The sequence below is a fragment of the Antennarius striatus genome, chromosome 1 (genome assembly GCF_040054535.1).
Source record: "Antennarius striatus isolate MH-2024 chromosome 1, ASM4005453v1, whole genome shotgun sequence".
Lineage (NCBI taxonomy): Eukaryota > Metazoa > Chordata > Actinopteri > Lophiiformes > Antennariidae > Antennarius > Antennarius striatus.
The window spans coordinates 21,128,782-21,145,419 of record NC_090776.1 but is presented as its reverse complement, the minus strand read 5'-3'; the positions used below and the strand labels follow the sequence as shown (position 1 = coordinate 21,145,419).

General features: G+C 41.7%; 1 protein-coding gene across 2 annotated transcripts; it reads left to right on the top strand.

Moving 5' to 3' along the window:
* The first annotated feature begins 7,776 nt into the window (after window positions 1-7,776).
* Window positions 7,777-15,472, top strand: cmtr2 (cap methyltransferase 2). Of its 2 annotated transcripts, none has more exons than XM_068321956.1 (3): window positions 7,777-7,798; window positions 9,580-10,839; window positions 12,338-15,472. In XM_068321956.1, exons 2-3 carry the CDS (start codon window positions 9,589-9,591, stop codon window positions 13,388-13,390), a joined length of 2,304 nt encoding a protein of 767 aa, XP_068178057.1. In that variant the 5' UTR covers window positions 7,777-7,798; window positions 9,580-9,588; the 3' UTR covers window positions 13,391-15,472. The 2 variants fall into 2 exon arrangements, with proteins under 2 accessions (XP_068178057.1, XP_068178065.1); XM_068321964.1 differs by lacking the exon at window positions 7,777-7,798 and adding an exon at window positions 9,352-9,473.
* Window positions 15,473-16,638: the final 1,166 nt, after the last annotated feature.

Sequence of the window (16,638 nt, the reverse complement as noted above, 5' to 3'; positions counted from 1 at the left end):
ACATGCATGTACAGTATGCTTACATAGCATGTAAATATAGCATATATTATCATATGTTAACGTAAGGAGTACTAATGAAACGTCAGGTACGCTTAGTTTTGCAGACATCTGATTGTAAATCAAAGAACAGAAGAAAATGCATGAGGTGAGGGAACAGTCAATTAATGATTCTTTAATGAAGTGACATTACGTTCATTCAATCATAAGGCATTCCATCCGGAACATTAATGTGTACCAGTTTTTGACCCAGTCTTTAATGTTTTGAACCAAACTTTAAATTTTAGGGTGAACTAGATGGATGGATGGATGGATGGATGGATGGATGGATGGATGGATGGATGGATGGATGGATGGATGGATGGATGGATGGATGGATAGATAACTGTGAATTGAGGCACATCTATATTCCTCATCAACCAATCAGATAACTATTATGATTTAGTTTATCTGCAAAATGTCCTTTTTAATCATGTTTGCAGCAAACAAATCAAACAGAAACACTTAAGTACAATTTGATTTCCTCAAAATAAATCAAAATGCTACTTTTACTGACAGCTGCAGTCTCAAAAGGATTGAACCCTTTTCATATCATGTGTCTCTAGTTCTTACCTACTGCAGACATGATACATTGGTAATCAGCTTCTGGCAGCAGTCCTTGGGAATCTTATCCCATTCCTTATGGACAAAGCCTCAGCTGTGTAACATCTCTAGATGAAACCGCTACAACCACTGACCTCAAATCCCAGTCAAGATTATTTCTGGGATTCCATCGACTCTGTGAGATTGACCTCCCCCCAGGACGTCTTCTGAACTCAAATCTTGGTGCACTTTCAGGACTGATTTGAATGTCACAAAAATGGCCATGCTTCAACTTACTTGCAAATGTGAAGAATTTTTTCTTCCAGGATTTCCTGACAGTTGATAGAATCCATCATACCCTCTATATGCTGCAGGCGTTTAGTGCGTGAGGAACCAGAGCTTCTCCAGAGCGTCACTGGGCCACAGCCGTGCTTCACTGCAGGCAGGATGTTCTCTTATATACATGCAAATTTTTACAATCTAGACTTTGCTTTTCTTATTCGGCAGCAATGGCGTCTTGAAGTTTTGGCAAAGAGCCCTGATGTAAATTTAGGAAAAACTACAGGATACTCCTACCAAAGCAAGTCTAGGAAGGTTGGAACAATATTTTAACTACATCTGATTTGCAAATGTGAGCTCCTCTGAGGGATGCTAATGAGGGTGTCAGATAATTTTGAGATTGCAGAAGAAATCAGATTTCGAGTTTAATTTAAAAACAGAAAGGTAAGGATGTAGAAGAAGAAGAAGAAGAAGTACACTTTATTAATCCCCGGAGGGAAATTACACAGTCACTCAGTTATATGGTCTTTTTTGTGTTAGTTTTTTAACATGTATAACCCTGATACACGTTTATTTTTTCTTGTTTAATTGGTTAAACAAGAACAACCCTCCAACTTTATTCATTGGTTTTTTTTTGAGATATTTCGGTTGAAACTAAAGAAGTGGACCAACCCACCAACCACACCGCCTTTCTCAACTAAAAAAAAATCATCAATCGCTGTCTGCATGTGATTATCTTTTAATTTTCCTTTGCCTGTGTAACATTATTTCCAGTCCTAATTATTATGCCGTCCCCTGTATTGACTAACTGAAGGATTACTTGTAACGTCTGTTTCCTGCAGTCCTAATTAATGGAATGGAAATTTGTAGCACAATGCCATTCCAATCATTAATGCGAGTAGAATGTTATTTTATCACCGTTGTGACTGAATAAATCTAAAAGAGTTCCACTTGCATGACATCATTGTGTGCATGTACTGTATACTGTATATATCTGACCTTGTCTCCTATATATCAAGGTCATAACCAGCAGGCTGAGACCATCCTGATGAGATATCAGGCATCCATCACTTCACTGATCAGACCTTTATTGCAGATGGAAGCAGTTGAACTTTGACCTCTAAGATGAATTTAGCAGGATAATCACAGCAGGTAAAGGATATTTATTTATTTATTTATTTATTTATTCCGTTTATTTTCTTCTTTCCAGACCTGTTATTACAGCAGATTTCAGTGTTGAGACATCAGCAACAACATCTGAAAAGAAAAAAAAAGGGTTGACGGGCAGAAGCCATTCGCTTGAAAGATTCCCGTCCCCTTGATCATCAACATCTCTGTCATTGCAGCACATTGTCAACCTATACATACTTTGCATGTCACAAATCAATTTCAATTATTTTATTCTGGTAGATTATTGCTTTAATCCGTCCATTCGGTCCAATAGGCGTGAAGCTTTGCACACCTCTTTGTCAGTTCTTGAGAAGGGTCCAAATTTTGTTAATGTTTAATTTGTTATTCATTTCAAGGGTGGTTTCTGGACAATTTTATGGTTTACTCAGCATTCCCTTCCTTTCCACTTTCGTAGAAGTCATAACATCTTGCATGTGCTCAGATATTGATTTGATTGTTGCTTTTTCTGCATTTACACAATCTTTTCCATTTATTTAATTGAGTGAAAACACACCATACTAGTGATAGAACCCACTTGATTCCATACTGGCAAGACTGTGTAGATTATCTGCTATAAATAATCATTGCATCAATTAATCTCTGTTCCTATCCCATGGTTTATCCCATTATCTATTTGAGCATTAAAGTCACAGAAGTTTGGTTTAGCTGAAATTGGAAGTGGCATATTTTTCTGAAATGTCTGTAAAAATAAATTTACAACCACATGATGTTTGTCTCTGTAAAACACAATTCCACAAAAGCCTAAAGTAACACAAAGACCTTAAAAAGTAAGAGGATTTTCAGACGATCTTCGCGCTACAAGTATGAATAATTACATTTATTATAGTAGTTAGATATGGTGTATGAACATACAGAAAAAGAAACATGATACATGGATTTAATTCTTCTGTGACAGTCAAACATGAGATTAAGAATACCAATGAAGAAAGGACAAAGATAAATGATAACGTATGATGAATTTATTCATCCTTTCCTTCATCTCTCCATCCACTGATAGCATATAGGGCATGATAAATATCTCATTTATGACTACAGCATTCGCAGACACCTCCTGAATGAAAACATCATTAATTCCAACCTTTAAAGGAAACCATGTGTTCTTTGGAGGACGGGTTGCTTATAACGATGAATAATCAGGAACAAAAATGGAAACACCTCAAATATTAACATGCAAGGGTTATTTATTAACCAAATTCAGGGGGAGTATGCACAGTTTTTGATAATTTCTTGTCCAAGACACTTTTGAGATGTCACATTTTCCAAAAACTTTGCATTATAGCAAAAAATTAAGAAAAAATAGAGACAGAAAATGTTCCAAATGTACAAAATCCAAAATCCCATTGTAAACTATCTACAAAGATATGGTTAGGTTAGTCATTTAAACTGCAGCCTGATTGTCGGGTCCATAATGGATTTGTTTTTTACTGTATTGGTATTGTACGCAGGTATAAAGGCAGCTTCCACAGAAAGGTGACCCTGGATGAATGCTGGATGGAACTGGAGTGGCTGCCCTTTAGGAACAATATACTACACCAAGTATAGATGCAGTCTGTCTCTCCCTGTTTGTAATGAATACTTTTTCAAAGTCCCACTTGACCTTTAAAAGTCTAATCTCTAGAATAAAATTTGTGATGTATAGAGTATGCTGTCGCCATTGATTTGAGGATTGCAATACGTTCCCCCTCATCATAAAGGACCAGGTTTTTTTTCTTTACATCACTTTATCTTCTTTCAGAAAAATATGTGTTAAAAAACGTATTTAACCAATTTATTCATTCATGCAATTTATTTAAAAATATAATTCACCAGGAGAATCTTAAGTAAATCAGATTCTGGGTTCTTGAAAAAAGTTCAGGCGTGGCAGAACATCCTACAAGATCTACAAGCACTGTCCCACACTTCTACAGTGACTTTGGAAGATCTTGAAGGTCATCTGGAGAAGAGGAAAAAAACAGCAGCAATGGGTTTTTCCAGAAGTTTTGTGTATCCTTAAGTGGAGGCAAGTTCTGTATCATCTTGTTGATCAGCGATGAAGGGAAGATTTTCTTCAGCCTTCTCAAGAATTAATACAAAATGACATTTCAGTGCAGAAAGGTGGCTCAAATCAACTCAATGCCCCACAAACTGGTCCTCAAAGCACTGGAGAGGCACCACATTCCAGCCACAGTCAGAGAACTCAACCTGGATTATTATCATTTCCACCAGATCAACCTCAGATGGGTCTGATGTTTGGAAGGCCCCAAACACCCAGTGATCTCAGGTTACATCTCTGATGATGTGTCAACAAAACTGAATTTCTGGTAGACATTTTTTTGGACGCACAATTTTGAAATCTGAATGTTTATTCTGAATATCTTTGCACGTTCTAAAACTTTTGTAAGCGCAGAAACAAAGTCCACAGAAGAAAACAATTTGCAAGAAGTCACAGGCAACAAATTCAAACTCAGAAATCAGAGCTAATGCAGCTGAAACAGATTAGATTTGCAGCTAATATAATATGCAAGAAAAAAGTCGATTAAAGAAGGCAAAATCTAATAACACAAGAGAACACAGTTCTTCTGCTCTTCAGGAGTTTTCAAATACCTGTCCTCACCAAACCTCTTCAAATGCCTGATTACATTGGATATCCTCCAGTTTTGTTCACACTGAATGTGTCAGGATATAATCCATCCATCCATCCATTCATCCATTCATCCATCTTCCACCACTTATCCGTAGTCGGGTCGTGGGGGCAGGAGCTTCAACAGGGAGCCCCAAACTTCCCTTTCCCCGGCCACATCCACCAGCTCTGACTGGGGGATCCCAAAGCGTTCCCAGGCCAGTGTTGAGATATAATCCCTCCACCTGGTCCTGGGTCTGCCCCGAGGTCTCCTCCCAGCTGGACGTGCGAACAGCAGTGTGCAAACAGCAGTGTTTCTCACCATATCTCTAAGGGAGACACCAGCTATCCGCCTGAGAAAGCCAATTTCAGCCGCTTGTATCCTCGATCTCGTTCTTTCGGTCATGACCCATCGCTCATGACCATAGGTGAGGGTAGGAACGAAGATTGAACGGTAAATGGAGAGCTTTGCCTCTCGGCTTAGCTCCCTCTTTGTGACAACAGTGCGGTAAAGCGACTGCAATACCGCTCCTGCTGCCCCAATTCTCCGTCCAATCTCACGCTCCATTGTTCCCTCACTCGTGAACAGGACCCCAAGATACTTAAACTCCTTCACTTGTGGAAGGACCTCCTCCCCCAATCGGAGAAGGCAGTCCACTGGTTTCCTGCTGAGGACCATGGCCTCAGATTTGGAGGTGCTAATCCTCATCCCCGCCACTTCACACTAGGATGCAAACTGGACCAGTGAGTGCTGCAGGTCACAGGCCGATGATGCAAACAGGACTACATCATCTGCAAAAAGCAGTGATGCAATCCTCAGGCCACCAAACTGTAACCCCTCCTCACAGTGACTACGCCTCGATATCCTATCCATGAAAATCACAAAAAGAATGGAAGCTTTGAACATCGACCATTCAGGTTCAGTGCCCCAAGCCTCCACAGGGATGCACGAGAAGCTCCTTTGGAGGTGTGAATTGAGGGCCTCATGGAGTCCTCCTCCAGACGTTCCCAGTTCACCCACACTACTCGTTTGGGCTTACCAGGTCTATCCAAAGGTTTCCTCCGCCAACGGACCCAACTCACCACCAGATGGTGATCAGTTGACAGCTCTGCCCCTCTCTTCACCCGAGTGTCCATCAAGGACACCCATCAAGGACCCCATTTAGGGACCCCAAGAAGGCCGAATACTCTGAATTGATAACAGTCAGAGTTTACCTCCCACACCCTTAAGGCGTAGGGAAGCGACCCTCTCATCCACCAGGGTAAACTCCAACACAGCAGCACTCAGACGGGGGCTTGTGAGTATCCCCACACCCGCCCTGCGCCTCACGCCTGACGCAACTCCGGAGTAAAACAAGGTCCAACCCCTACCCAGGAGTTTGGATCCAGAACTGAGGCTATGCGTAGAGGTAAGCCCCACCAGATCCAACTGGTAACGCTCCACCTCCAACACAAGTTCCGGCTCCTTCCCCGCCGTGACATTCCACGTCCCCAAAGCCAGCTTCTGCCGCCCGGGTCTGGTCCGTCGTGACCCCCTGTCGTCACTGCCACACTGCACCCGACCCGACATTTCTTTATGAAGTCTTTTGTTTTTCCTTTTCATGATTACCCCATGGACTGTTTGATGTGTATTTATTATTGTAAGGAAAGCAATTGTAGAGACAGACAGAATTGGTGGACCACATTCAAACATGGCACAAAACACAACATTTCAAAAGTCTGTTTTCACCAGATTACACTTTAAAGAGCTCTAATAATTATATAACAGTCGACACAGATCAGTTCACTGTGGATAATCTGCTTGGAAATATGCACACACAAGCAAATCCCGAAGAGGATCACATAGTTTATTCAGAGACTCTTTTTTTTTCTTTTTAGTTATCTAGGATGTAAAGTTATAGTACTTCAACGTGGATCTATATATAGTCTGAATTTAGACATTTCGATTTACATAAAAAATACACATTGTCTTGTCATGAAAATCCCACAGAGCTAAAACCAAGGACTAAAATTAACAGCATCAAGGCATGTACAGTATGCGCAGGATCAATCAGAATAAAGTCTGTGTAGTCTTATGTTAATTAACCTACAAAAACAATCAACAATTTACAATAGCAAAAGAATGTTTCTACGTTATAGATGCATATGAATTTTTCCTCTTCTAATGATCTCACCCAATCAAAAATAGAACTACTATTTTTCATGAACAAATCCAGTCCAATGAAATGATAACAATCGTTCATCCAGATAAACATCCAAACAGATTTAGGTGCATTAAGCTGCCATATACAGTATTGTAGTTTTAGGGTGACTTTTCTTCTTACCGCCTGTTTAGTAACAGGTGATTGAACTGATTGATGCCCTTATTATGAGACCTTTTTTATGTTCCTCAAAAACCTGCAGAAACTCCACCAAATTTAAACAACTGTTTTATTTTAAAACAGATTATAACATATTTCTGGAAGTTTACTGATATGAAGACCTTTATCTATTTTTGCTATGTGTTCTAGTTATTTGTCTTACACATGTCTTTCTGTGTTTATTGTTAAATGACATTCGTTTATGCTTTCAGTAAGTAGTGTGTCCCACACCATTTATTGCCTACAGCAGTAAACCTCCTCCTGACTCCAAAGGTTTTTAATAGCGTTTATTTTGGGGATTATGATTAGGGTTAAAGTTAGGGTTCTCCAGATCGTTAGTTTAACAACTGAGTTGTCATTAAGGATAAATTAGATAAATGTATCATGCTTGTTTCTTTAAAAATAGCCTTTTCACAACCAAGCCTACTCAAAAAAGATCAGTCATGTCAGTCAGATTATTCCCATGTGTTGAGAATGATCTCAGACCTGTTTATACATGTTAAAAAAAATTTTTTTTTAATTAAAAAGCTTTTCTCAAATCGGACTAAGATTGAGTTTTACATTTTTAATCCCTGGAGTGTAATGAACACGTTTAGACAGGGATGGCTGCGTCCTGTCTTCACCTTATTTTTCATCAAACATTGTGATCGCTGCTCATTCTGTCTGATTAATTTAAAAATAACGTCGCTGCTCGTTTAAATGAAGCCGAGCCCTCGTCACTTTGCGCATGCGCGGTGTTGTTCCTAGTCACATGACATCGTGGTTCCTGCTCGCGGAGACATAAAGTCCGGTGAGTTTCTCCTCGTTGTTGTAGGGCTAGCCGAGTCCCTCTGGTCTGGGACCGGGTTCTCTGACCCACAACTGGGTTCCCAGCCTGAACTCTGGACCGGAACCGTCTCTGTTGAACTTCCGGTCACCGTGAGGCCGGAAGTCCAGCCTTGTGCGGGAGTTCGGAGGCAAAGCTCGCCTGCTAGCAGGAAAAATGGCCATGATGAGGAGTGTTGACTGCTGTTAACAGTCCGTGAATAGACCTAGTTGACTTAGAGTCGAAGATAATTAATTTATACTTTAACATCAGGACAGATTAAAATAATCTAAAATTTAAGAATTTCCCTACGTGGATCATTTAAGTAAATTCAAATTAAAAATACAAGACACACCTCAATAAAATGCCTTCAACAATCCCCCCACTAAGCAGGCTAGACAATAATTATAATAAAAGTCTATTACAGTTCTGCACCTCCAGATTGAAGCTTAGAAAACTACAGTTTTTATATGGAATATGTACGTAAGGCCTGATTTATCGTCACATTGGCTCCTGTTCCCTTTAGAATTGATTTGATCATTGAATGAATTTGATGATTGAATCATTGATCACCACATCATCCCACATGGACCTCAGATGGTCTCAGAACCAAAGGCAGCTCACACGTCCTATTTTATTTCTATCAGAATTTTTTTTTAAAAATGGTTCTCTTGGGTGTTTCTGTAATCACTCTTGTTTTGCATATTGTTTTAGCTGGAAAGTAATTCACTGTTAGTATTGAGATGTCTGTATTTATTAGCTTTTATCAGAGATAAGGCCAAAAAAACAAAAACAAACCATCGCACATCTGAGATGGTAAATTCTGATGTAATGAAGATTATTGATGATTGATCATCAATGTAAAACTTATTAAAAATCAATTTCATCCACCTAAAATCATTAGGATTTCTTCTTCCCTCTGGATAGAAAAATATATCAGGCTGTCTATCTTTCACCAACAACTGAAACCTTTCGAGTAGATTTCTGTAGAGCAGATTTCTTGCATAAACACAAGCAGTGCTTAACGTTTTGATTGATGAGGAATAATTGATGAATGTGCTTCCATTAGCAATACACCAAATATTGCCATTTATCACTGAGTCATTGTAGACTAATCAAGAAATGACTCAGAAATATGCAATCCTGGCCCGTGTAGTCATCTAAATCATGTGCGCATGAGCAGAGGATTAGCCCCCGGGCCTAATTTTATTCTGACTAAATTTATTTTGTGTCATGAATTTAAAATTACCCAGTAATTTCATGAATTGTTAAAACTTATCTTAAGCACACCCTGCTGATCTAGAATAAGGTTGTACCATCGCTGACGGGACAGCAACAAATTCTTTAAAATAACTTCCCTCACACTGCCATCAAATACTAACAATGTCAGTATTGAGTGAATATTATCATTGTCAGGACTTACTATCTGAGATTGTATATTGCTGTTGTGATATAAGAAAATATGTTATTCAGACGTCGCTCAAGAGAAAATAAATCCGACTTTACAGTCAGCCCTGCGTCCTGAGGGCATGACATCACAATTATTCACCATTCATAACCTGATAACACTCACTAATGTTGGGAAGAACGAAGGGGTTGTGGAGTGAAACGTATTATCAATTGGATTTTTCTTTTTTGGGGGGGACTCTACCTGTGTAATGTAAGTAGATCACATCAACACTGCTGGATTACATCGAACCAGGATGATGCAGATGTGTTTTTAATCTGAGTATTTCTAACACCCAGTTGTGACTGTTTTGCTGCAGTTTTAGAGGATGACCTCAGGCAATGGGACCCGGAGGAAAGTCAGCAAGCTGCATCATTCCAACAACATGCTACCGTTGGATCCTGAAACAGAAGTAGAGATTTGTAGTCTTTTCAGTAAGGTTAGAACTTATGTGAAGCCGTCCAATGGGGAGTGGCACCTCCCAGACCCAAGCGTTGCTCTGAAAGACTCTGCAAAGGAAAACTGTCGCCTGCAGGCCCTGAAGGCATCGTTGAACGCTGTGAAGAACCAGCTCAGCGACAAGAATGTGCACGTCTGGCATCAACACACCAACTCCACCAATCGAGCGGGAAAGGTGATCAGTGCCGTGCGTTCGGTGGCCAACGCAGAGATCTGCACTCAGGCCTGGTGCAAGTTCTACGAGATCCTGGGAACGTTTCATCCTCTGCCAGAGGAAGCTCTTCTTGATGGAGAGCTCAACACGGTCCATCTGTGTGAGGCTCCGGGAGCTTTTATAACCGCTCTCAACCACTACATCAAAACCAGCAAATCCACACAGTACTGTGACTGGAGCTGGGCTGCGAACACACTCAACCCTTACCATGAGGGCAACAGCGGGAGCCAAACGATCGCAGACGATCGATTGATCGCGAACACGTTGCCCTGGTGGTTCTTCGGTTCAGACAACACGGGCAACATCATGGTCCAGAAGCATTTGCTGGAGCTGCAGGTTTTCGTGGCGAACATGCACAGAGTTGATTTGGTAACTGCGGACGGTAGCTTCGACTGCCAGGAGAAACCAGACGAGCAGGAGGCGCTGGTGGCGTCGCTGCATTACTGCGAGGCCACGGCGGCGCTGCTGCTGCTCAGCCCCGGTGGGTCCTTTGTATTGAAGATGTTCACCCTGTACGAACACTCCTCCATCTGCTTGCTTTACTTGCTCAACTGCTGCTTCCGCTCTGTTAGCGTCTTCAAACCCGCTACCAGCAAAGCTGGTAACTCCGAGGTTTACGTCGTGTGTCTGAAGTATGAAGGCAAAGCGGCCGTGAGGCCTCTGCTCTCAAAACTGATTCGCAACTACGGGACAAATGTGGCCGACGAAGGGGCCCTGTTCCCAAATTCGCTCATCCCAGAGTCGTTTGTGAAGCAGCATGAGGAGATGTGTTCGTACTTCCACGCACGGCAGGTGGAAACCATCACAGAAAACCTGCAACTGTTTGAAAGGATGAGCGTGGAGCAGAGGCAGCGGCTCGACTACGTCAGGGACTGTACGGCGCAGGAATACTTACAACGCTTCCAGGTAGGATGTCCGTCACCCATGAGGTTGGAGAAGTCACTAGTCGTCATACTACTGGTTAAAAAACACAAACGTAACACCGTCGTACCTCGAGATACGAGCTGCTCAGCTTACGAGTTTTGAGATAAGAGCCGTCGCGCTGTCAATATTTTCGTTTGACATACGAGCAAAACCGAAGATACGAGTCGATCTCCGGGACACGACTGCTAGTCGACAGATTTGATTCAATTCAATCCAATGCAATTCAAACTTACTTACCCTGGTACACTGACCTACTTTCAGGGTAGGTCAGCGTACCCTGAAAGTAGTACCTGACCAGTGTATAGCTTTGACCTTTCAGGGTAGGTCAAAGCTATGCACTAGTTTTGACCATAGATCAAAGCTGATGCATAGGCAGATCAAAGCACTAGGTTTGATCTATGGTCTTACTTACACTGGCCTTCTCCCTCATCTTTCTACCAACGGTTGTGAAGACATTTGGTGGACAAACGGATGAACGAATGGACGAACGAATGGACGAACACACAAACTCTAACCATCACTATACATCACCGCTTTGAAGTGGGATGTAAAAACTTTATTTGTCCCTAAGGTCAATTGAAGACATTTAGAGCGGGATTAAAGTTGTACGACTGTACATGGAGGTACCAGGTACAATATGGCTTTGAAGACAAGCTAAAGAGGGCAGGAGGGAGACCTACGTAAATCAACCCAATCTGCCCATGGGGCTAAACCATCTATTAATGATGATGCTATTTTCTAGAGAACTGATTGGTCATTTGGAGGTGCTTTACATTTCTTATTCTTCTGTAATGAGAATAAGCCTCTTTGGAACCAGGTTTATCATGACTTAACCATGGCAGGCCGAGGTAGCCCGAGCGTTTTTCTATGTCAACCGCAGTTCCTAGTTTAGTAATGCATCTGGAACATTTTCAGAATAACTCGACACTAGGATGAAAAGCAGCGATTAGCTGTTTCCGTAGTCAATGTCAAAGTCAGCTTTATTGTCAAATGTACTATATATGCACGACATACAGCATAGATGAAATTGCAGTCTTCTCTGACCCATGGTAGACAGTACAACAGGCAGTACAACACAGGTAGTACAACACGGGACAACACAGGTAGGACAACACAGATAGGACAACACAGGCAGTACAACACGGGCAGTACAACACGGGCAGTACAACACGGGCAGGACAACACAGGCAGGACAACACGGGCAGTACAACACGGGCAGTACAACACGGGCAGTACAACATGGGCAGGACAACACGGGCAGTACAACACAGGCAGTACAACACAGACGGTACATCAGACAGTACAGCACGAAGTATAAGACGAAACAAAAGGGATAGTCTTCAGTTGTCATCAGATTGACACACCGTCAAAGATTGAGTTTCCGTCTCGAGGCTTATGAGGTTGTTCATGTTGTTTTTCTCTGTCTTCTCACTTTGATTCAAAAAACAAACCTGAGCTTGATCTTGTGACTCTTCCGTAGGTGAGCTTCCTTCCCAGGAGTCGATGGATCTCCCGTAACGCGGTGAATCCCGCCTACTGCAGTGTCTCCCTGGATCGGCATCTGGGATCGAAGAAGCAAACACGCTCCTTCAACGAGCGAAGGGAATTACAGACTCTAAGCTGGAGGGAGCGAATCAAGAGGGGTTGCTATGCCGCCTGGATCCAGAGACACTGCTGCGAGGCGGGCGAGACCAGCTGCGTGCTTGAAGGACCTCTGTCAGCCTTTCAGGTGGATTCATGGTACATTATTGCTGGTGCTGCGCTGCCCGATGTCAGAAGCTCTCCGTTCTGTGAGGGGGCGTTGCTAAACCACCTGAATGAAGCCCTGACAGACTCAGCAGTCGACTGGACTGCTTTACCTCCCTGCGACTCTTGCCGTGCGATTTGCGCGGACTCCATCCTGTCAAACGTTGCGGGTCTTTCTAGCCTGACAGCCGACACCATTGGGATGGAACACCAGAGGCGGTGTCTGGTGTTTGGCAGCCCCACAGTGTGGGGTCCCTTTGAAAGTCAGCTTGGGAATCTCATTTTAACATTTTCTGCTGAGCCTTCATTTTCTCAGCGAGGTTGCGTCACGTTGCACGACGGGGAGCCGCGGTACCAGCAGCAGCTCTTAGGCTGCGTCCTGTTATCCCTGCAGACTCTGCGCTGTGGGGATGTCCTGCTGCTACCGGTGTTTTCCGCCCTCACCCGTGTCACGGCGGCGGCTGTGCTCTGCCTGCACATCTCTTTTCAGTCGGTTAGGCTTGGACATCCGCCCCCATCAGGCACAATCGGCACAGTTCTCGTGTGCGTTGGCTTTTGCCCCGAAGCCGCCGCTCGAATACTCCCTATCCTCACTGATGTTCACAACTGTATGGATCAGTTGAGAGGGGAGGAGGACTCAGGTGAAGACCGGACATCTGGGAGCGACAGACAAGTACTGCAGTTCGTTCCCATGGAGGAAATGCTCACAGGAGGACTGACTGAGTTTCTGTGGACCATGAATTCTGAAATCATCCGTCAGAAGCTGCATTTGCTCATGCAGTTGTAGAGCAGTTTAGTGAGCTGTGTATTCTGGGTATTATTTCAGCCGTGCAGCAGTCTGCTTCACTTTTATTGAATCACGATGCTGTTCTACCACCTTTAAACAGTTAGTCACTGAATAATGTCCTTCTGTCATGAAGAGTCTTACACTGGTTTAACACGAAACTAAACTAAATCAGCACAAGACAGATTTCTACTCCACAGTCAAAAGCTGCTGCCCTATTTTTAGCCCCAATGCAAATCAACCAGTCAAATGGAGCGTGGATTCTGGTATGCTAAACTACTAGCAGCTAAGGTAGCCTTGAGATGCGAGCCTTTTTAGTTTAACTTTTTGTTGGTTTATATTATTAAATAAAGGCCTGATTTGCCTATGTACGTTATCTGAAGGGGATATTTTTCAACCACGAAAAATATTAAATAAGTACAGTATTTTCCGCACTATAAGGCGCACCCAAAAGCCTTTAATTTTCTCGAAAACTGACAGTGCGCCTTCTAATTCAGTGCACCTTATTCTAGGATGGGCCTTTCGATGAAGGTGTGCCTTATAGTCCAGTGTGTCTTATTGTGCAGAAAATACTGTAGTCCTACATTAGTTATTACAAGTCATGTCAGAAATAGTAGGTCTATAATGACTTGAAAGAGTGTCTTTCTGATCAAGGTAACTTTGTCCATTAGTTGATCAAACATGATGCATTGTGTTCTCAGGCTGATAATTAATAAATTCTTTAAACATGAGTCACCAAATGAAAATCAGTTCACTTGAATTGGTCTGCATGAGTGAAGTCAACGTGTGGGAATCACAGCATCAAATATAGGAATACAGTATTTTCTGCACTTCAAGACGCACTGGATTAAAAAGCACACCCGATTATAAGTCGCATCTTCAATGAGTTTGCCTAGTTAAAATCCTTTTCCATATATAAGACGCAATGTCGGTTTTTGACTAAATGCTCTTAGGTGCACCTTATATTGTGGAAAATACTGTAATTAAAGCCATGCTGCAAATAAATGAATGGAAAAGCTTTAAAGATGAAACAGTTTAGACACGAGTTTTATTAATATTCAATTGTTGTTGCAGTTATTCTGAGTTTTTTTTAATGTCTTCTCTATTTTCTTTATTGATGAATATTATGGATTATAACAGATCTGGATGCTAGAGATTTTATGGATGAAAAATAGTTGAGTGATTTCTGTTACATATATTCAGATAAATGTTTGAGAAGTTAAAGTCAGTCATAAAAGCCTATGTTTCTAAACCTTCAGTCGGGTTTACAGGCAGATGTATAGGCTGTGATAAGTAGGTCAGTAAGGTTAGCCTTCACCTTAACTGATTACATCACGCAAGCATTTTAATTAATATTTCATTACTGACTCTAAAATGGTACACGGTAGAGTGCATACTGCTGCCGTGCTCCAACACTCCTCAAGTCTGTCGAGTCTCATCAAAAATCAAACTCAACCATGTCCACTGACAAAAAAAAACAAAAGACAGACACGGGATCCAAGGAAAAATTGAATGGAATCTATTCTGCCCTCATATCATCATGGAAATCTGTTCAGTAGTTTTTATGTAATCCTAATATCAAATTAACCAACAAATGGTTAAAAAGCCATAAGTGAAAACATAACCTCCTTGTTTAAATGAACTACACATAAAGATTCAGATAACACCAAGGCCAGAGAAACACTGGTGACTCAAGTGTATGAAAATGCAAATTACTTTCAGGACCTGATCAGCAGAACTCATCTGTGACCAGATTTACTGAGGAAGGCAGAATAAACAAGAACCTCCTGTCAGTCACAGATGCTTTGTGTTCAAACCCTCATCAGAGACCCTGGAGTTTTAACCTGCACACACATTATTCCAGCATGAGGTGTTCACCATGTTTATTGTGCAGCTCATCACCAACCTGCTGCGTCGGGTGACCCCAAGTCTCCTTTCTGTTGTGGCCCCTGAGAGACTGTTCTATCCACAAGTGAGGGACGCGTCTGCACGCTGTGTATTTAAATCTGTTCAGCTGAGCTGCTGCTGTGGAAAAAGAAACAACGGACATCAATTTTTTTATATCAGTATATCAGTATAATGTAACCTATAAGTTTATTTTCTTACATAAAACAATAAAGATGTTCACAGAAGAATTAAACTAAGTTTGTTTTTTATTTGTGACAATCGCAAGGTCACAACATCTTCAGTGTAAATGACTGGTGACAACTTACTTTCACATCTTTAGGAGATGAACTTTACATGAGATGACACTTGGGAGAACGTTTATTGATTTGATACTTTCATGAAGGATTTAGTTTTTTATTTATTTTTCATCTGTGTGATAAAAATATTTCTGCTGGCCTGAGGGGGAAAAAAGATGAAGATGATTTTTGCTTCCCTGTGTGATTATGTTTCTCATAGTCCACTGGTGTTGATGTTGCTGAGGGAATTATGTATTTATTCAGATATACACCAATGTTTTACCAACTATTTTACAGTAGGAACAGATTTTTTCACAGTGCATGATGGGATTGATAGTGTGATGTGAGATGCAGGAAGAGTTGACGTCCAGCCTAATGCTTACTAATGTATGATGTATGATGGTGATTGGTCAGCTGACTCCGACTGAGCCTCTCATCAAGGATTATGACACAAGAAATAATGTGATCATATTATATTTATATGTCTGCAGCTTTACTCTGTCACACAAGCCCCAGTGGATTCAGTACGTATGGTAGATTTTTGATGTGGTGCACCGGCGTCAGGCTCGGAGTATCCCCCACCTAAGTTGCCAGTTGTTGATATTTTGCTCTCATCTGGGAACGAGGAGCTGGAAACTGGAGAAGCAGTCTGGTCTTAATCTGCTGTAACCTTCACCTCAAGCCTCCACTGACCAGCTGTTGGATGATGATGATGGAAATCACTTAGTTCACTTGGAGGTCACTGAAAGCATTCTGGAAAGCACATAAATCAAGTAAAAACATGTATAAAAATCAACGATCTACCGATACGCCTCAGTGTTCAGGAATCAGATATTCTATAAAATTTCAAAAAAACTATTTCTGTTCTTCTTGCAGGAATGGATAACGATAGTTGGTATTAAAAATATTTAAATATCAAATACAGTAATCCCTCACGCATCAACACACGCGACTTCACTGCAGATTTTTGGTAGGCAGTCATGTGATACCGTGTGCGCATTCTATTGGCTGATGGCATCCGGTAGTGCGCTACGTTCCGTGAGTCTCGGACTTCCGCAAGACACAAAA

Bases quoted from the DNA above. Each gene is read 5' to 3' on its own strand.
- cmtr2 (XM_068321956.1), top strand. From the start codon at position 9,589: ATGACCTCAGGCAATGGGACCCGGAGGAAAGTCAGCAAGCTGCATCAT. The intron at 10,840-12,337 runs GTAGGATGTCCG...ACTCTTCCGTAG, and splicing joins AATACTTACAACGCTTCCAG to GTGAGCTTCCTTCCCAGGAG.